The sequence below is a fragment of the Podarcis tiliguerta genome (assembly GCF_965153285.1).
Source record: "Podarcis tiliguerta genome assembly, chromosome: 6".
NCBI classification, from domain to species: Eukaryota; Metazoa; Chordata; class Lepidosauria; order Squamata; family Lacertidae; genus Podarcis; species Podarcis tiliguerta.
Window position 1 is genome coordinate 55,163,334 of NC_139539.1, and position 20,685 is coordinate 55,184,018.

A 20,685-nucleotide genomic window follows, 5' to 3' on the forward strand; every position below is an offset into this window, starting at 1 on the left:
CAAGATTCTAACTTCCTTTATAAGCGTGTCCAAACTAATTCTAAGTTCTGTTTATTTAAAATATATAAGAATAAAGATGATCATAAGTATTATTGCAGGACTGCGTAGAAGATTCATACATATTTCAGAGGTACGGTACACTGTGCAGGCTTTTTTGCAAGTAAATCCCATTTATTACAGTGGAACCCAGTCCCCCATAAATATGCCCAGGGCTTCAGTCATTTTCTTCAAAACTACTACATCAAAATGCAGTTGTCCTGTTTAATCAGTTTTCTTTTAGGGACATGGGAAGCTGTCTTTCATTGAATCAGACCATTGCTAGACGCAGTCCTGCATCTAGCAGCTGTTCTCCAGAGTTTCAGACGGGGGCATTCCCAGCTCTGCCTGCAGATGCTGATGACTGAACCAGGGACCTTCTGCATGCAGAGCAGATGTCCAACCACTGAGCTGTTGCCCTGAAAATAGGCTATTAAATTACCAAATTGTAAATGTTGCCAATTGCATATAAGTTTTCAATGTATGCCTATTTGATAAATGTTATGAATGGAACTGCTATTAGTTCAAGAAACCTGTTTAAAAAAACCCATTCTGAAGACACCAGTGCTAATCAGATGCTCGCTACGATGAAACTCATTCTAGCCATCAGGCTGTGTTTGACTGGATGCTGTCCTTGTCCTGCACTCACCTTCGGCACAGGGCATCTTGCTCCCATGAGGTTTGAGCACATGGCAGACTATTGTCTGGGTGATGCTGACTAATCTGTTAGAAGTCTCCATCTCAGGGGAGATGGACAAAATTCTAAACTTGGCCAAGTGACATTATAACTGCAAGGAATTGTTAGATACTTTACAGAAATGCTCTTTGAAGCGTGAGAAGTTGTCATGTCCTAGTATGGACAGTTTACATTTCATCAATGAAAATTAATGATAGCGAATGGTCTCCTGTTAGTTGAGGATCTCTCTTGAATATTCTGAATGAGACACTATCAGAGCTTAGGTGACATCCCCTCCAGCTAAGGTGAGGGGCAGAAAAGCCTTGGAGTGCCAATCATCAGATGGAGTATCATGGGCATAGCCAGGATTTTTGTTAGAGATAATAATAATAAACATCTGATGGGAGGGGCGTTCCACAGGGCGGGCTCCACCACCAAGAAGGCAGAACCTCAGTTTGCTATATATTGTTATTGATTTTTATTGATTTAGGTGGCAGCTGCCCCTCCCTGTCCCCCCCTTGGCTACGCCCACGCATGGAAGCATGCTGTGTATCTGTTATTGTTGCTGACATCTGTGGTTCAAATCTTCTGCTGAGTGTGTGCTGCACAAGTATGAAACCACTATCATATTTCTTGATATGCAGTGGTAGTTTTCAGTAGGTGCACAGGCAGGCATAGAACAATGAAATTTTGAAACTCCAATATGATGGTGTCTGCAGTACTAACAGGCAGTAGTAGGAGTCAAAGGTCAGCCAGTGGCAGAGTGTTCAAAACTTAAGAACTTTGGACCCAAAGTTTGGAGCCATGAGAGGTGGCGGACTCTCTTTCCCTGGAGGTTTTAAAGAAGAGTTTGGATGGCCATCTGTCATATATGATCTAGCTGGTGTTTCTGCATTGCAGGGGGGTTGGACTAGAATCAGCGGTTCTCAACCTGTGGGTTCCCAGATGTTGTTGGACTACAACTCCCATCATCCCTGAGCTCTGGCCTTGCTAGCTAGGGGTGATGGGAGTTGTAGTTCAGCAACATCTGCGGACTCACAGGTTGAGAAAGGCTGGACTAGATGTAGTCCCTTCTAACTTGACAGTTCTATGATTCCATGAAAAGCACTAAAACATTCTGTACAAGGCCTACATTTTTTTATGTTAGTATTCTGGAGAAGAATGATTACCTATGCAGGAAGCATCATAGAATAGGTGTGGTATATTGTACAGTTACAATATCCACCTTAATAATTAATTTGTGTGGAAGGGCAAAGTTTGTCGCATTTGCATTGTTATGTACAGAATTTGTTATGACTTATTTGAAGTCAAGTACACCCGATATTTATCAGTACAGTATATCCTTAAATACAAGCCACGCACCATAAAGCAATCAATCTTTGTCAACTACTAGGACACCATAAAAGTGATATATTATGGTTATATTATATCTATGTTATACAGCAACAGATGGGAGCTGGAACAATGTTGTTGGCCTTGTAATACATAGTGGCAAACATTATATAACGTGTTTTCCTCTCAGCGTTATTACCTAAACAAGGGATTATTTAAAACAACAGCAAATTACATTTTCTATATAACAGTTTGTGTTAGTTGACATACTTGATTTAGCTTGCTAGGTATGCATTGTATCCAAAACGCAGATAGGAAGGTGTTAACTATAATGCACTGGAAGCACAGGCAATGAAGCACTAACTACATTTTATGTGCAAATGCATTTATATTAGAGACCCCACCTAATATAAAACAGTCTTAGGAGTGGGAAGAAGTGGTAGCGAGAAAGGAGACCCTGACTTTTACTCGACCCAAACCACTCCTCTTTCTCATTACTGCTCCCCTCCCCCCCAACATCTCAAAACACATGTTTGCCTTGAGTTACAAGTAATCTGATTTAGCTGTGAATTGCAACTATATTTTCTACATGTTTATACAGTATTATCATACCCTGCTTGGTAATCCTGTGACATTTTCAGCTAAGACCATAACTTCTTGCTAAATCAATTGATCAGAAATATGCATGTGCCTTTAAGAGACAAGCAACTTGAAAGTTAATTTTGTTTCTTTAATCAAAGGAACAAAGTTGGGTAAATCATGCTACAGCTCGCTATCCACTAGCTTACCTTGAAACAACCAGTGGTAGAATCAACATTTTCAGCATTCTCATCAGTAACTCCCCAGGAAACTGGAAATAGCTTATTTCCTATAAAATAAGGAGGTGAATCAGTTATTTGAAGATATACACGTGTATCTCTTTGTTGAACCACAGTTAAAATGTGCTGAACTCTTTACTGCTACTTTCATCTCATTTCATCACATATCATTTCAAATGATGGAGAGACATGAAAATCAATAGGAGATAGCACTATGGCTTGGGGGGAAATAACAAATTTTCTCTCACAGTTAGATAATTCAAAATAATGAACCCAGTCTTTACTGTACTAACTTGAAAAGGTTTTCAAAAGCTATCAGAGGAACACCATGTGTCTAGTATGACAGACAATCTGAATACAGAAACGAATTTGGTCTTAAGCGCTGTTAGGAGAAATAACACTAAAGCTTCTGCCAATCAAAGACATCTGTCCATATCTCTACTAATATCGCAATGACCTGAAGGACAGTTTACATTAATCAAACTTAATCCTGAAAATGAAGTGCAAAACAAGCTATAAATAAGGGTATACTTCTGGCATCAAACACTACACATGATTTTCTTTCGGCTTAATGTTTACTCTGTATGAATGACACCCCTTGGAATGAACTTCAGTTTTCAGTTACCAGTAACAAATAATTTATGTCTAGATATATAATACATTCAAAACAGCAACACAGCATTCCTATTATATGCAAAAAATAATAATTAAACAGCCTATTTCTCTCTGGCTTGTTCAATGTTTCCAGTTTATTCTGAATGGGCAAATCCATACTGTTAAACAGATGAATTCATCAGATTGCTCGAACAGCTGGAATGTATTTTTCAAATAATTGAATTTTGTGCCCTGATTCCAGAATAGTATTTTGGCTACAAACCAAACCACTGACCTTGAAGCATTTTCCCTAAAACCTTATTGAAATTGTAGGGACTGCTCTGAGGTAAATGGCTAGCTGGAGGCATAACCTTTTTACATACTGTAAACCTGCTGCCACCAAGACAAAAGAACTTAGTTTTCATTAAAAATTAAGACACCCAAGCGTACCAGAAATGCACCTTAAAGATGTTAGGAATCATTTCTCCTGCAGTTTCTTCTCTTCCAGAATCTAACATTTTATGCTCATGTTGGTGTTAGTTGTGAGATCCTTGTGATACCTGTAGCTTTATAGTCTATATAGCCAACATATTTAAAACTCTAAAATGAGCAATTCACGTTCTTTCCTACAAAGAGTAACACTAGAACCAGACAACTTGCTTCACAGATTATCATGTTCTGCACTGTGACACACTGTTTTATTTCCTATTTCGTTATGTAACAAAGACCTTTTTAAAAATACACCACTGCAACACCTGCTTATGTCACTGACCTGCTGAGAGAGGCGTCTGGTCCTGAGGAAGAACCCAAGGAGACATCCCACTATGACGGATAACACGGAGAGAATGAGCAAACCATTTCTTTTACAAACATCCTTGACCCGAGCCAGCATTGCATCCAAAGCCACTGCCATGCTGTCCTCAGTGCTCTCTGGAAGAGAATCAGCATCCCATAGAGAAAGAGACCTCACCAGCCTCTCTTGTTAGAATAGCCAGCTCTGGCTTGGTATAGATTAGATCAAAGCGTTTCTAGTGCTGCTTAGCTGACCTGCAATGTCACCTCTTCTGCCAATAGCCACCAAGCATGTAGCTGGCATTATTTCCAAATTAATACCAACAATCCTATTAGTGACTACATCAATAAGAACCTGGAAGAAGATTACCGACTCTGGAAAATTAGAACAGAGTAGAGTAGTACTTTTGAAACAAGAGTGATCTCTAAGCAAAGCAACACCCTATATGAAAAGCAAGCACAATTCGTTATTCAGCCCTTATAAGCTCAGTTTCAACGTTAGCTATAAAAGGAACAGAAAAGGGTATGCAGCAATTCAAGCGCTGGGTGAGTAATTCTGGATTATCACAATAGGACAGACTAGGGGAACAGACTGGATTTCTTTAATCAGGTTTGCTTTTCACTATTAGTATCAGGATGAAAAGGGCAAGTGCACCTGTAAGTGCATGATTTAAGACATATCCTAACCAGTAAAAATGCATATAGAGGCTACTGACAAAAACTGGCATTTGTGGTTAGTTTGGGAGAACAATAACATTAGCTCAAAAACCATCTTCACTTAAAGCAAGAGAAGAATTTTATTTATGAAGCTTATCAGCCAGAAATATGGCTCGGCTCACATTTTTCAAAGGGTTTGTCTCACTTATTTAGACAATGATTACTATGGCATTTAGGGAGCCTCTCTTGTAAAAAGTATTTCCCTCCTCCCCCATTGGTATCCATCCAGCAGAATTATTCCAGTGGTGAGGGTTTTTGTTTTTTTATCATCAGCCTTGATCAACAGGATATTGGAACACTCAAGATACCTGCGGGGAAAAATCCCTCATCTCTGTGCTGAATTGGATGCTGTTTAATACAGTTCTTAACAAGCACACTGTCTGGTCCTGACCAAGCAGATTCAATATCTGGTGAATGCCTCATTGCATCCTGAAGGCAGTGGTGGTGCGACCACTCCATAAGGGCACATCGGATCTCAATTTATGTAACTACAGTGCTACCTCGGGTTACAGACGCTTCAGGTTACAGACTCCGCTAACCCGGAAATAGTACTTCGGGTTAAGAACTTTGCTTCAGGATGAGAACAGAAATGGCACGACGGCAGCAAGAGGCCCCATTAGCTAAAGTGGTACCTCAAGTTAAGAACAGTTTCAGGTTAAGAACGGACCTCCAGAACGAATTAAGTCTTAACCCAAGGTACTAGGTAAAGGTAAAGCGTCCAGTCATGACCGACTCTGGGGTTGCAGCGCTCATCTCGCTTTATTGGCCGAGGGAGCCGGCGTACAGCTTCCGGGTCATGTGGCCAGCATGACTAAGCCGCTTCTGGCAAACCAAAGCAGTGCATGAAACACCGTTTACCTTCCCACCAGAGCGGTACCGATTTATCTGCTTGCACTTTGATGTGCTTTTGAACTGCTAGGTTGGCAGGAGCAGGGACCGAGCAATGGGAGCTCACCCCGTCACAGGATTCGAACCACCAGCCTTCTGATCAGCAAGTCCTAGGCTCTGTGGTTTAACCCACAGCGCCACCCGCGTCTGTGACCACTGTACCAGCCAGTTGCTAATATCCCCCTTTTGGCAGGGGGCTCAAGAGGAATGTGATGACACTGTTCCAGACGTTCTTGGGGGAAGCAATTGCCTAGACCAGCCTTTCCCAAGCTAGATGTTGTTGGACTACATCTCCTGGCAGCCTCAGCAGCATGGCCAATAGTCAGGGATTATGGTAACTGTAGTCCAGCAACTTCTGCACCTTTGCCAATCTGGGTTCAGGCTGGTGTTTGGGACTGAAGCAGCCTTGCTCACCCTGACCGATGGATAGTTATTGCGAGAGGGACAGGGGAATGTTACTCTTTTGGTTCTCTTTGAATTCTCAGTGGCTTTTGATACCATCAGTCATGGTATCCTCCTGGGATGTGACTCAGTAGGATGCGAGTTGGTTGATGTGGTTCCACTCCTACTTGCAGGGCCCCTTGCCGGGGGTGCAGGCCCTGGGAGTCCCAAAAATCACTATGGAGTATATGATGTATATGCACATGTTGATGCACTGCCGCTACTGAAGGATGATTAAACATGGGAGAAGCTTCCCGTCCTTCTTGCACCATGGCACAAAAACATGCATTCCCCCCCCTTCCTTGTCGCCTCACCCTCACGTCAGATGCTCCAAGTAGTTTGGTTGCGTAAAATGACAATTTTTAATGTGGTTGTGGTTATTGTAACAAAGTGTTTTTCCCCCCCTGGGATGTGTGTGCTGATACAGCCCCTTATCAAGGGCGCAAAGGACCCTCTGCACATATTTAAACATGTCACACGAGATCAATGTTTTCCAGCAGGTAAGATGCTTGTGCATCACGTAGGTTTCCAAATGGTGGGGAGAGCCTACAGCTAAGCACATAAGAACAGCCTGCTGCATCAGGCCAAGGGAGGGAAGAGGAAACCCCAGGACTAGCGACCACCACGGATCAGAAAGGGGGATGTCGCTGCCAAGCATTGCAAAGGCTCGGTGGGCGCCTTGACGGACGTCTGTGGATGTAGCCGGATGACGAAGGGGTCGCCGCTTGCGGAGCGCTCCTCGGAACTCTGTGGCTGCCGTCGAGCTTTTCTTTTTAGCAGGAGCAGCCAGCGAAAACGGTGCTCCCCGGAAGCCAGCCTGAAAACTCTGGAAACTAGGAAGCAAGTTGCCAGCAGCAGCCCTTGCCCGCGGAGGGCGCGGAAACCTGCTCAGCAGCTTCTTCCCTGCCCCGCTGAGTGAAGCGCGCCTGAGGAGCAGAGCAAGCCCCGGGCAGGGCGCAGCGCTGAGAAGCCAGAAGGCAGACCCTGGTGGTCGCCTCCCAGCTGAATAAGCAGCGGCGTCCCCTCGCGGGAGGGAGGCCACTGCTGAGAGCTGCTCCCCGTCCCTTCTCGGCAGCACCAAGCGCCCAAAGCCTCTGCAGTTTCAGGAACTGGGAAGCTGAATGCAGGAAAAAGGGTCTCGCGTTTGCCATGACGCTGGGTAGGCTGAGTGTCCCGGACCACCAAGCTATCCCTAGCCCTTTCCTTCTCCGAGGCTGTGGCCTACAGCTGCCGCGCTCCTGCTTCCTCCTCCCAGGGAGGCCCGAGCTGACTCCTCCCAGGGGCGGCGCAGGAGTTGGCTGCGGCGCGGAGGGAGGAGGAGGAGCTGGCGGCGGCCGCACCGGGAAAGTGACGAGCTCAGCATGGCGACGGCGGCGCTGCTCTTCTCTCCTTGGCCGCGCTTCTGCGGGGCGTCTGCCGCCCTGCTCCCGCCTGCCCTGGCCGGGCCGCGGAGAAACTACAGCCAGGACGGCTCCGTCTCCCAGTATTTGCACCGCAGCCTCGTGCCCACCATGCATTATCAGAAGAGCCTTCCCCGGTAAGGTGGCGCTTCCGCGGCAGGAGGAGGAGGAGGAGAGGAATGGGCTTGGCCTGAGGCGCCCCCGCTGCCGGCCAGGTTTCTTGGCAAGGGCGCCTTCTAGAGCAAGTTTGGCTCTGGCTCCGCCTCCTTCCTTCTGAGCAGGGCGGTGCTTTTCGGTGCTCAGCCGTGCGAAGATGGGAAGCGGAGCGCGGGTCTCTGGAGCATGTGCAGGGGGCAGAGTGGCTAGTGTCGGGCTAGACTGGAGCCTGGGAGAGGCCAGAGTTCAAATGATCGCCCACCACCGCAACCCTCGGCCACTAAGCTCGGTGGGTGACCTTGAGCTAGTCACTCTCAGTCTAACCTCCCTCCCTCGCAGGGTTGTTGTGAAAATAAAATGGAGAGGAGGAGGAGAACAACAACCATGTGCACCGCCTTGAGCTCCTTGGAGGAAAGATATAAATATAATAAATCAATACATGCAGGGCTTTACAGGGAGACTGGAGGCAAGGCACGTTGTAATTAAGCTGGGCGTTGAAGCATTTCTAATTAGATGTTGCCAAATCCAGGACACAAGAGACCTTTATTAAGAACCCCATTAGGTAAAAAACAGAATGCTGTAGGATCCCAGTTCTCCATCACGGTGAAGTGGGAGATGGAAACGCTGCATTTTTGACAATCTCCCTTCAATGCGAGTCTTAAAAGGTACAGGTGTGTTTTCACATCTGGACCTTTCAGCTGTAGCCCAAGGAATACAGTTTGCCTACCCTCTGAGAGGATGTCACAAGCAGATCAGCGAGGGGAAGGGGGACATTACCTACTGGATGTTGGACTCTTATCATCCCTGCTAACTGACCATGCTTTCTGAGGCTGATGGGAGTTGGAGTCCACTAGCATCTGGAGGGCACAGGTATCCCACAGGTTTTTTTAATAACTCAGACAGCCACCCACTGGAGGGCTTCCTCTTTGTCTGAAAACTCCAGGTGTCTCTCCCCCTGCACCTAAACAAGATTGTGCCCTTTTACTCAGTGTTCAATCAGTCAGGAAGCACTATCACCCCTGGGTTACATTCATTAACTTGACATAGATAAGATCCCATGGATTGACTCACAAAATTACATTGCATGGATAGAAGTGGTACAATGTTTCAGTGAGTACAGCAGCAAAAGGATTTGCTATGTTAATGTGATCTGGAGAATGTTTCCTTATGTTAGTTCCTACCCCTTTCAAAAGCAAATTAGTTTTGGAAGAGGGCACAGTTCCATTGCCAGAGAGAAAGAGGAGAAGCATATATGTAATACAGCTGCTGGTAATGAAAAGCCTTCTGCCTTCATTTAGGCTGAGATAAAGGTACAGTATGTAGGTGAAAGGTCAGTGCTAAAAGCAGGGCGTGATTTTCATGATTGCCATCTATATTTAAATTTACACTAATATATTAGTTCCCTCATGCTTTTTTGCCTACTTTATGAGTACCAGGCGAAAACATATGGAAAAGTTTGGAGAAAATGAAACTGTTTCAGCTTGTTTGCTTTGTGTATTGTTTGCTGTGATATACTTCTAAATAAACATATTTAGGATCATACTGTAAAGATAATAGTTATATTCTTAGTGTGCCTAAGTACTAGAGAAATTCAGTGGAATCTACATTTCTTTGGATTATGACTAATATGTTTTAGAAGTATATTTGACTTATAGCAGTTCCTTATAAGCAGGTAAACTTCCAAGTTACAAAAATTGGTAAAAGATCTGGAGATCTGGTGCCCCTTAAATATTAACATAGAAGTAGAACCTGCAGCAAAATATTGCAGTGCTCCTGTTCAGAGTTCAGCTTTTCCAGGATAGTCCATTCCATCTCCTCCCTGTCAGCATTCTGTGCCCACTGAGAATGGTCAGTTTTTGTGGCTGTTTTTTGAGCTGTAGATTCAGGTAGGTAGCTGTGTTGGTCTGATGCAGTCAAAATAAAAATAAAAAAACAAAAAATTGTCCAGTAGCACCTTATAGACCAAGTTTGTTCTGGTATAAGCTTTCGTGTGCATGCACATTTCTTTTGAGCTGTTATTTTTTATTCCCCCTCCCATTTAGGTTTTTCCTGCTAAATGTTTTTTTCGGGGGAGGGGACTTTAGCAGTCCTTGGGTTTCCCCAAGGCTCTGGTGAAGGTATGTTATTGGTTTGCCTATGTGAATATTGGCACTTGAAAAACAAGTTTGCTATTTGTATATACTAGGATACTGTATATTGTACCATAAACCTTAATACAAGGTAATGAACATTCTCTGTTACTTTCAGAACATTCTTTATTTACTCTTCTAACTTCAGAGCAGCTAATTGGGATTTCAATGATAGCTATGGGAGCTTTCATCCAAAATGTCTGGAAGGTACCAGGCAAAGCCTGGTCTAAGGAGAAATGGGGTCAGTGTACAAAAGGTTAATGTGTAGTTAGTAAGGGATTATTTTAGACTGCAGTCCTTTCATACCTGCATTTGACTTATAATAAATTGCTAGGGAAAACTATTTATTACACAGAACAGTATTATTCTTGCCTTTTCCTTTGGAATGTTTAACATGGTGTGGCCTTATATTGTTTTGCTTCTCTTCTCCTGCCTTATTAGTTTGCCTATTCCAAAACTTGAAGACACAATCAAAAGATACCTAAATGCTCAAAAGCCTCTTTTAGATGATGCCCAATTCAGGTAAGAAAAAAGAAGAAACCAAAGACAGTATATATATCAACAGTAGCAATGTTGAAGGATTATGCACCTCTGTAGGGAGTTATACAATTTGGGGGCCACCACGGAAAGGACCTTGTCTCTCAGGCCCACCAGTAGCATCAGCCTGGCAGGTGGGCATATGAGCAGAGCTTCTGAGGCAAATCTTAATACAGTCGTACCTTGGATTCCAAACGCCTTACAAGTCAAACGTTTTGGCTCCCAAATGCCGCAAACCCAGAAGTGAGTGTTCCGGTTTGTGAATGTTCTTTGGAACCCGAACGTCTGACGCAGCTTCTGATTGGCTGCAGGAACTTCCTGCAGCCAATCAGAAGCCGTGCCTTGGTTTCCAAAAGTTTTGGAAGTCGAACGGACTTCTGGAATGGATTCTGTTTGACTTCCATGGTATGACTGTATTTTAGGAGACCTGTATTGTGTTCCTGGTCTTTTAGAGGACATGGGCTCAAGCCGCTGGTGGCTTTAAAGGTCAGAATCAACACTTTGAATTGGATTCAGAAACACAACCTGCAACCAGTACGACTGGTACAGAATAGGAGTTGCATTCTGTGATTTCTGTGCACCATCTAGCAACCAAGCAGCAGCATTCTGCACCAGTTGAAGTTTCTCAACTTAAAGGCAGCAGTCTGCCCACAGTTGTCTGTCCTAGATGTGAATAGTGTGTAGATTACTGAGGCAAGGTCTGATCTCTCTAGGTAAGGCAATAGCCTCAGTAGGAAATAGGCGCTCCTAATCACAGATGTAACCTGTGCTTCCACAGACAGTGCCAATCAAGGAGAACTGCCAAACAACAAATGTAGTCATTCAGGAGAGTTTGATCCTGTCTCTTTAGCCAGATAATTCGGCTTCCCCACCCAGAGCACAGGTGTCTTCTTAGATACAGTTTTAGCTAATTGCCCTCATCCAGTTTAAACTGTTTCCAGGTTCCTATTAAGGTTTCACAGACTCCTTGGGATTAACAGCTGAAAGAGAGAGGTAGAACTAGCTGTCATCCACATATTGGTGACACTGCAGTCCAAACCTCTGGGTGAGTTCTCCCAGCACTTTCATATAGGTGTAAACCAGCATGGGGGACAGAATAGAACCTTGATGCCAAGGGACACAACTTTCTGGGACTGATCCTCCATGAGGGACTGGCACCAACACAATAGTGTGCCCCCCGTGCCATCCCAGCAAGATGGCCCAGAAGGATACCATGACTGATAGTAGCGAATGCAACAGAGAGATTTAAGAGGATAAATAGAATCCACTCCTCTCGTCCAGTTCCCAGCATACACCACCCAGCAGGAAAACCAAGGCTGTTTCTGCCCTGAATCTGGGCTGAAAACTGGACTGAAGTGTTTTTTTTTAAAAAAATTCTGTATTCTCCCAAGATTGCCTGGCTGTTCCCTGAGTGGCAGGTGTGAGCCTAGAACATCAAACCCTCCATGAAATATTAACCATTTCTGAAATGCAAGTCTTCAAACTCTAGACTTCAGTTTACTTATATCACACCAGGTTGCCTGAGCTGACAGGTATCTATGATAACATAGTAGCACAGTGCACCAGTCCAAACTAGTTCTTGTATCCTTACACATTCAGCATAGTGATTACAGAACCTTCTTCCAGTGTAGATCCAGAATGGATCAACTTCAACCTTTGAATGAACAACAGCCTTTTCTCATTCTTAGCCAGGAGCATTTGCAACATCAAGGGTGGGGAAGGGAGGAGTCATACCAGTCCAGCCACATGGGATGTTTTCTTCTTGACTCTCAGAAAGGCATCACAATTTTACTTAATTTCTCTCTCTCTCACTCTCTCTTTTTAAAGGAAAACTGAACAACTCGCTGTCAATTTTAGGGATGGAATTGGTAGAGAATTACATGAGCAGTTGGTTGCACAAGACAAGCAAAATAAGCACACTAGTTATATTTCAGGTAAGGAAGTAATTGTGAAACCTGCTTTGTGTTCCTGGTATCTGTTCCTCAAACTGCTTGCTTGAGAACAGACTAGAATCTGGCATGTTAGAGGGCGCACTCTGATCATTAACTCTTGCTGCAGCTTGCTTCCTTGCATGCATCTTTTGAATGCTCAACATTTGATTCTCTGTGGCATGTCTAAATTGATGTCATTAAAAAGCTTTGTGTTGAAGGTAGTAAGTATGGAAGTTCATTCACACCTGCAAGTCACCCCGATGCTTGAGTCAGCTAAGTGATAAACAGGCATGTTTATCATTAACCTTAGTTATCATTAACCTTAGTTTCAGGTTAATGAAGCTGGATACTCTCAGATCTGAAATGCTCTTGACAATGTTACAATCAGTACTCCAAAACAACTGACTTATCTTTTTCCCTGAAATAGCAAGATGTCATGGAAACATCTTCACTTGGCAAGTAATGTTGACCCAGACATATTCTTTAAAGTACAGACAACCAGAATCAAAGCATCAACAACATAAAAGGTGCATGGTCCCTTGAGCACAGCACCATTCATTACGTTAGGCACTTATGGTTCTGAAAACTTCATTCTGCAGTGTCTTGCTTCTTGGTTTACAAAGTCTAATATGGACTTCTAATACCATAAGAATATGATGTCTTGGACTGAAAGGTCATTTTATGCAGAGAGAGGGAGAAGTGGTTGCATAGGCAGATTCCTGGAGCTGTGTTGATGGCTCCAGCGTTGGAACTTGAGGTCATGGCTAACTGCTAGGTCACTGTGCATGCCGAGGGCCTCAGGTTTAATCCCTGGCATCTCTAGTTAAAGCATTTCAGGTAGCACATAGGCACCACCTCTGCCTGTGACGTTGGAGAGATGCTGCTAATAGGAACAGACAGTAGTGAACTAGATGGGTCAGTGGTCTAACTTGGTATAAGACAACCTCTTGTATCTCATCTCTTGCCTTGGAAAGTGGCGATGAAGGAAATGGGAAGGAAAGCTTACCACTACCATAAAATATCCTAAGTTGTATCCAGTGTAGTACTAAGTGAATGTTCCATCGGTGCAAGGATCTCTGCTTGTGCAATGGAACAGTCTTCCCCTTTGTGCCCCTTAAATTTGTTCTAGGGGTTCCCCGAACCTCTGGAGCAGATTTGGTGAGGGTGCAGTTTGGGTGGATGGGATAAATTAGTTGAATGCCCCCTGTGTAATTCTTAAACAGAAAGCACAATGAAGGGAAATAGTTGCTGCAGTGATCCAATGAGTGACTCAAACCACATGTAAATCTATTTCAGGATGTCAAAGCAAGTACCACCTTTGGAGAATCCAGCTTAGGCAATACTATAAAATGGCTTGCCTTTGAGAAGGCAGGCAGGATGACAGAGAGAGAACAGCATTTCTTTTATCAAAGAACAAGAAAGATGAAAGATGCAGACAGCAAGACCAGAGAATAAAGAAAAGGAGACAGCAAATTTAATAGGACAAAAGTGATTGAGAGAGAGAGACAGAGACAGAGGAAAGAAAGCAAGAGAATGTCTATAATGTTTAGGTTAGTGATTTTTATTAATTTAGTCCCCAAAGGCGTGTTGTTGTAGCTTATAAGGATATTAGTGGAGAGCAGAAGTGTTTATGTACAGAGCAAACCTGGTATCTGTAAATTCCACCATATTCTCCACTATTGTAATTCCTCATCAAATTAGCTCACTGACTACTGAGTGGTAGCAATTTCTGACACCCAAGATACTCTGCACTGCACATAAATGAAAGTGAAATTAGTGAGTGTGAACTGCAATACTTTTCCCCCTTTTTTGATACTCAAGAAGGTAAAATGATGCTGAAGGTGAGCCAAATTTAAAACCTTCCATTATAAATGAAGAATAAAGGGTGATATCCATGCCATAGCCATGGATTTAAAGGTTCTTCTTTTTCTTGGTGATCACTCATAGCCGAGTAAGATTGTCTTCCATAAACATGGTTTTAACAATGAGTCCATAAGTGACTGCGGAGGCCAATTCTGGACCCACACATCCTTCCACAGTGGGGACATTGGTTCCCCGGGCGGGAGTTGAAAAGGTTCTACACTGAAATATGGCTGACATTCAAATATGGGGACCAGGGGGAATTGGCACGTTAGTTCTGCTGTTGCAGTTGTCATGTGAAAGAGGAAAAAATCCTGTTCTCTTTTTTATTCATTTGATCTTCAAAATGAAGTAGTGCCTGACTATTCCTGCATTGCAGGGAGTTGAACTAGAGGACCCGTGGGGTCCCTTCCAACTCGACAGTTCTATGATTCTAAGACATTCATCTATTTTTTATGTGTGTGTGATGAATAGGAAAATGAAAGGTAAGAGTCTCCCTTCCTAGCAAACAGGCAGTGACCTAGTTGATGTTGATACAGGGATAAGTGGGCATTTGCAGATGAAAGAGCAAATCATTCAAGCCTAATGGCTGCAAACAATTCAAGCCATCACCACAAAACATAGAGCTGAACTATTTTGCAGTGAAGGTGTAAGTGTTGCCCAATCCCCTGAGGACTGGAATTGGTGGGCTAAATATGTGCAATATGTGCCATTGCCCCCCATCATTGCCACTCTTCTGTCATACCATGGTTGCTTGTATATAAAACATGCAGCTTATTGGTTTTGTCAATACCTGTGGATGATTTTCTTAAGTACTTATTGAAGTAATTGTGTGTGTGTGTATGTATGTATGCATATGCCTGCCGTATTATTTTTTTAAAAAATGAAATGACTGATAACACACACACATATATAAACACATGAAAATTTAAAATTGAAGACCACCCACTAACGATTATGGAAATATGCCTGGATAAGCCTGGCAACAAGGGAAAATTTTCATCAGGCGTTTAACAGTTGAAACAGAAGGTGGCTTCTGCATCTCTGTTGGCAGAGCATTTCACAGGACGGGGTCACATCCTTACCTAAGATTTAAATTTGGCTTGGGCTTTCTCTGGAATGCTTTATGACTGAAAGAGGGCATGCTAAACACTAAAGGGAATGTTCAATTTTACATTTCCCTAGGCTTTTTGTTGTATTGCTATTTAAAAACCATCCTGCTGTAAACTTTGAACGTTACTAAGCTATAAAACTGAAGAATTTTCAAGGCATCAGCTTGAAAATTATTCTAATGCATTTATGTTACTGCTTGAACTGTGTTGAGTGTTGCCTTTCATCTCCCACTAAAATTTACTTTGCAGCCCCTGTATTTGTGAAGAAAGACCACAGGTTTTAAGCCAAGTGTAAAATTCAGTTACTTTAGTGGCTAGAATGAAGACAGGGATTAGACATGAAACCGTGGCTGAGGAACTGAGACTTGTTGCAGAAAAGAGGAAGAGGAAAGAACAGAAAAGGTAAAGGAAGATGGTGAGGAAAGAGCAGAAGTGGATAGGCAGGTAAACAAGTAAATGTTCTCTCTCTCTCCCCCCTCCCCTCTCCCAAGACGACACAACACAATGGTATGTCAAAGAGGAGAGCAAATTGTGAATGGATCGTAGATGCAAAATTGTAGCCCTCAAGCAATAAACATAAATTATGCATGTTAATTCCACAAAGAAGAAATCAGAGGGTGTTATATTTTGGATTGCAGGAGCTTAGAAACCTAGCGTGTTTACCATACCTCCTGGCCCACAAATTAAAAAAAAGAAGGTCCCTCTCATAAACATTTGCCCACATTTCATGTTTATGAGCCTTGTTTGTCTTATGGTCTTTTGTGTTGATCTGTTCTGTCCGCCTCTCGATTTTAGGTCCCTGGTTTGACATGTACTTACGGGCACGTGAATCGGTGGTTTTGAACTTCAATCCTTTTATGGCTTTCAACCCTGACCCCAAAGCTGAATATAACGACCAGCTTGTGAGAGCGACTAACATGACTGTTTCTGCTCTGCGTTTCTTGAAGACCCTCAGGGCTGGCTTTTTAGAGCCAGAGGTTTTTCATCTCAACCCATCCAAAAGCGACACACAAGCTTTCAAAAGGTTCATTCGGTTTGTGCCTTCCTCTCTCTCGTGGTTTGGTGCCTATATGTTGAATGCCTACCCACTAGACATGTCCCAGTACTTCAGGCTTTTTAATTCCACACGGCTGCCTAAGCTCAGCAAGGATGAGCTGTTTACGGACGAAAGTAAGCGGCACTTATTAGTGCTTAGAAATGGAAACTTCTATGTGTTTGATGTTCTAGATAGAGATGGGAACATAGTGGCGCCTTCAGAAATTCAAGCACACCTAAAATACATCATTTCCGACAGCAGCCCCGTTCCAGCGTTCCCTCTTGCTTGCTTGACTAGCGAAAACAGGGATACATGGGCACGGCTGAGACAAGAGCTACTTGAGAATGGCAATAAGGAAGCTTTAACAAAGGTGGATTCCGCAATCTTCTGCCTGTGCCTTGATGACTTTCCAATTAAAGATCTCAACCACTTGTCCCATACCATGCTTCACGGTGATGGAGTCAACAGGTGGTATGACAAATCCTTCAACCTTATTTTAGCGAAAGACGGCACCGCAGCAGTTCACTTTGAGCACGCCTGGGGAGATGGTGTAGCTGTACTCAGATTCCAAAACGAAGTGTTTAAAGACAGCACCCAGTCGCCTGCGATTGCTCCTCCGTCTCAGCCTGCTGCGGTTGATTCTGCCGCCGCTGTACAGAAGCTGAGCTTTAAACTGAACGATGCCTTGAAAGAAGGAATTACCAAGGCCAAACAGAATTTTGACGCCACTGTGAAAACACTGACTCTGGAGGCCATTCAGTTTGAAAAAGGAGGCAAGGAGTTCCTAAAGAAGCAGAAGCTGAGTCCTGACGCTATAACGCAACTTGCCTTCCAGGTGGCTTTTCTACGGCAATATGGCCAAACTGTTGCCACCTATGAATCTTGCAGCACAGCAGCATTCAAGCACGGTCGCACCGAAACCATCCGTCCTGCCTCAGTTCATACAAAAAAGTGTTCAGAGGCTTTAGTCAGGAATCTGCCCAAGCACAGTAACGCAGAACTGCAGCAGATGATTGCGGAATGCTCCAAGTTCCACAACCAGCTCACAAAAGAAGCTGCTATGGGTAAGTGGCAAGGTGACTTGCGAAGCCGCCTCACTCAGTTCGTTTTTTAGCATCGGATGCAGTCCCTCTCCCCAGTGGCTTCAGTCAAGGTAGACAATGGGTTCAGAGCAATTTTCACCTTGACGCAGAGTGTCTTGCTGGACCTTTGCATCACATTCACTCACACAGCTAGCATGTTTGCAGAGTTAAATACGTTCCCTACATTTAAATGGCATTTTGAAAAGACTTATCCAGAATCTGACTTCATTATATTAATGTTTGAAAAATACTTATTTGCAATATGCAAAACAGCCTTTCCAGGTACGTTTTAATTTTATCCTTGTGTTACTGTAGTGAGTTGGATCTAAAGATGCTTTTCTATTCATGACAAGGACTTGTTTCTGTAAAGGAGGTTGGGGAGCAATTACCACCAATTTCTCCATCCCATTTCCCAGGCTATTCTGAAGGGTTCCCCCAGTCCTCTGGAGAAGATTTTCAAATGGCTGAATTTTTTTTTGGTACAGTGGTGCCTCGCAAGACGAAAAGAATCCGTTCCGCGAGTCTCTTCGTCTTGCGGTTTTTTTCGTCTTGCGAAGCAAGCGGATTAGCGCTATTAGCGGCTATTAAAGGCTTAAGGGATTAGCGGATTAGCTGCTAAAAGGCTATTAGCGGCTATTAAAGGCTTAAGGGATTAGCGGATTAGCTGCTAAAAGGTTATTAGCGGCTTAGATCAGCTGTTAAGCGGCTTAGCGAACAGCTGTTAAGCGGCTTAGGGGCTTGGGGAAAAGGGGGGGGGGGAGGGGAAAAAACCCCTAGGAATCGCAAGGCATTTTCGTCTTGCGAAGCAAGCCTATAGCAAATTCGTTTTGCGAAGCACCTCCAAAACGGAAAACCCTTTCGTCTAGCGGGTTTTCCGTCTTGCGAGGCATTCGTCTTGCGGGGCACCACTGTACTCCCTTGTTTGCTTGAGTTTCTACTGCAGCCTTCTCAGCCTGCTGCCCTTCAGATGTTGTTTGCTTACAACTCCAATCAGCTCCCCAAGCCAGCATGACTGATGCTCGGGGTGATGGGAGTTGTAGTCCAAAACATCTGGAGGGACCCAGGTTGGGAAAGAGTTCTCTACTGCAAGGCCTTTCAGCAAAGAAAAAGGGCAACTTTGGATAGTTTAGTTGTATTTGTTTGAACAAATGAGAAAGAAGTCACATATTTTGGCACAACAGCGCTTTTATTTTTTAAACCTAGCAAGAGCAGCTTGTCTATTAACTTTGTGGAAGTGGAGTTAAGCCAGAGGTAGGCAACCTAAGGCTCATGGGCCAGATGCGGTCTAATCGCCTTCTCAATCCAGCCCATGGACAGTCCAGAAATCAGTGTGTTTTTACATGAGTAGAATGTGTCCTTTTATTTAAAATGCACCTCTGGGTTATTTGTGGGGCTTGCCTGGTGTTTTCACATGAGCAGAATGTGTGCTTTTATTTAAAATGCATCTCTGGGTTATTTGTGGGGCATAGGAATTCGTTCATCCCCCACCCCCACCCCCCAATATAGTCCGGCCAACGGCTGAAAAAGGTTGCTGACTCCTGAGTTAAGCCATAAATACAGGCAGTGTCATTCATTACTGCATTTTGTCTTGACAGGTCAGGGATTTGATCGACACTTGTATGGCTTGCGGCATCTGGCAGAATCCAAAGGTATCCCTCTTCCAGACTTTTTCCAGGACCGAGCTTATGCCCAGATTAATCATAACATTCTCTCCACAAGCACTCTGAGCAGTCCTGCTGTGAATATGGGTGGATTTGCACCAGTAGTGCCTGATGGTTTTGGTGTTGGATATGGAGTTCATGACAACTGGATTGGATGTAATGTTTCTGCCTACCCGGCTAGGAATGTGCAAGAATTCCTCCAGTGTGTATACAAGTCACTAGAGGATATTTTCAGTGTTTTGGAAGGTAAACTTGGTAGCAAGTAAGACACATCAGGGCTGGTCTTCTGAAATGAATCTTCAGCCCAGAATTTCTGTACAGCACCTATTGCTTTGTAATTCCTCGGGGGGGGGGGGCAGCTTTCCAGGGGAAAAATCATGAATTTGATTCTGATGCACAGCTCATTCTAATAATACTGATTATAAAATAATTCTTCCTTTGTGAGAACATGTCTTTGCTGACAGGTACCAGAACAAAGTTTCCAGCTTGCACGAGGCATGGCATAGTCTTCGTTCCTCACAAATAATGTATGTGGACTTACAGGACGCAGGCTGTTAATATATAGCTAATGCTCTTATCGTCATTCAGATGTATCAGACCAAAGCCCATTCAATTCAGCATCTAGTTGGTATTCAGAGACCACCTGACTCCAAGACTGGAGATGGCACTGCAGCCATCATTACCAGTAGCCACTGATACTCTTATGCTTCATGAATTTGTCTAAATCCTCTCTAAAGCTATTCAAGTGAGTGCTATGGCTACATCTTAAGGTAGCAAATGTGCTATGTGAATAAGTACTTCCTTTTGTCTGTCCTGACTCTTCCAATATCCAGCTTCATTAGATGACCCCAAATTCTAGTGTTATGAGACGGTGCATAATTTTATACACCTCTATAATGTTGTTTAGGGATGCGGGTGGCGCTGTGGGTAAAAGCCTCAGCGCCTAGGGCTTGCCGATCGAAAGGTCGGCGGTTTGAATCCCCGCGGCGGGGTGCGCTCCTGTTGTTCGGTCCCAGCGCCTGCCAACCTAGCAGTTCGAAAGCACTCTCAGGTGCAAGTAGGTAAATAGGGACCGCTTACTAGCGGGAAGGTAAACGGTGTTTCCGTGTGTGGCTCTGGCTTGCCAGAGCAGCGATGTCACGCTGGCCACGTGACCCGGAAGTGTCTCCGGACAGCGCTGGGCCCCGGCCTCTTGAGTGAGATGGGCGCACAACCCTAGAGTCTGTCAAGACTGGCCCGTACGGGCAGGGGTACCTTTACTTATAATGTTGTTTACCTTTTTTCTAAACTAAAAAGCTCCAAATGTTGTCACATTTCCTAATAAGTGGGTTGTTCCAGCCCAATTGATAAATCTTTGTTGCTCTTTTCTGAACTTTTTCCAGCTCTACATTCTTTTTGAGGTGCACTGATGACCAGAAGTGTATTTGAAGTGTGGTTACACCATAGATTTGTATAATGGCATCATGTCATCGGCCGATTTCTTTTCA

General features: G+C 43.9%; 2 protein-coding genes across 5 annotated transcripts in view; one reads left to right on the plus strand and one right to left on the minus strand.

Moving 5' to 3' along the window:
- The window catches only part of SLC1A7 (solute carrier family 1 member 7), a 47,334-nt gene extending 39,409 nt beyond the window's left edge, over positions 1 to 7,925 (minus strand). The window contains exons 1-4 of one of the 3 annotated variants that reach the window (XM_083448101.1): positions 6,008 to 7,925; positions 5,466 to 5,664; positions 4,229 to 4,386; positions 2,833 to 2,912 (exon numbers count right to left, since the gene is read on the minus strand). In XM_083448101.1, coding sequence (XP_083304227.1) covers positions 2,833 to 2,912; positions 4,229 to 4,369 — 221 coding nt within the window. In that variant the 5' untranslated portion in view covers positions 4,370 to 4,386; positions 5,466 to 5,664; positions 6,008 to 7,925. Of the gene's footprint in view, positions 1 to 2,832; positions 2,913 to 4,228; positions 4,841 to 5,465; positions 5,665 to 6,007 lie in introns of those variants that run through there. The other 2 variants (XM_083448102.1, XM_083448100.1) reach the window with 2 other exon arrangements.
- On the plus strand, positions 7,656 to 20,121 carry CPT2 (carnitine palmitoyltransferase 2; the record flags this gene model as incomplete). 2 transcript variants are annotated; one of them, XM_083448065.1, is made up of 5 exons in its annotated part: positions 7,656 to 7,831; positions 10,421 to 10,501; positions 12,344 to 12,450; positions 16,215 to 17,519; positions 19,133 to 20,121. In XM_083448065.1, 5 exons carry the CDS (start codon positions 7,656 to 7,658, stop codon positions 19,462 to 19,464), a joined length of 2,001 nt encoding a protein of 666 aa, XP_083304191.1. In that variant the 3' UTR covers positions 19,465 to 20,121. The 2 variants fall into 2 exon arrangements, with proteins under 2 accessions (XP_083304191.1, XP_083304192.1); XM_083448066.1 differs by lacking the exons at positions 7,656 to 7,831; positions 10,421 to 10,501; positions 12,344 to 12,450 and adding an exon at positions 15,261 to 15,863 and having other exon boundaries at positions 19,133 to 20,089.
- Between the last annotated feature and the right edge of the window lie 564 nt (positions 20,122 to 20,685).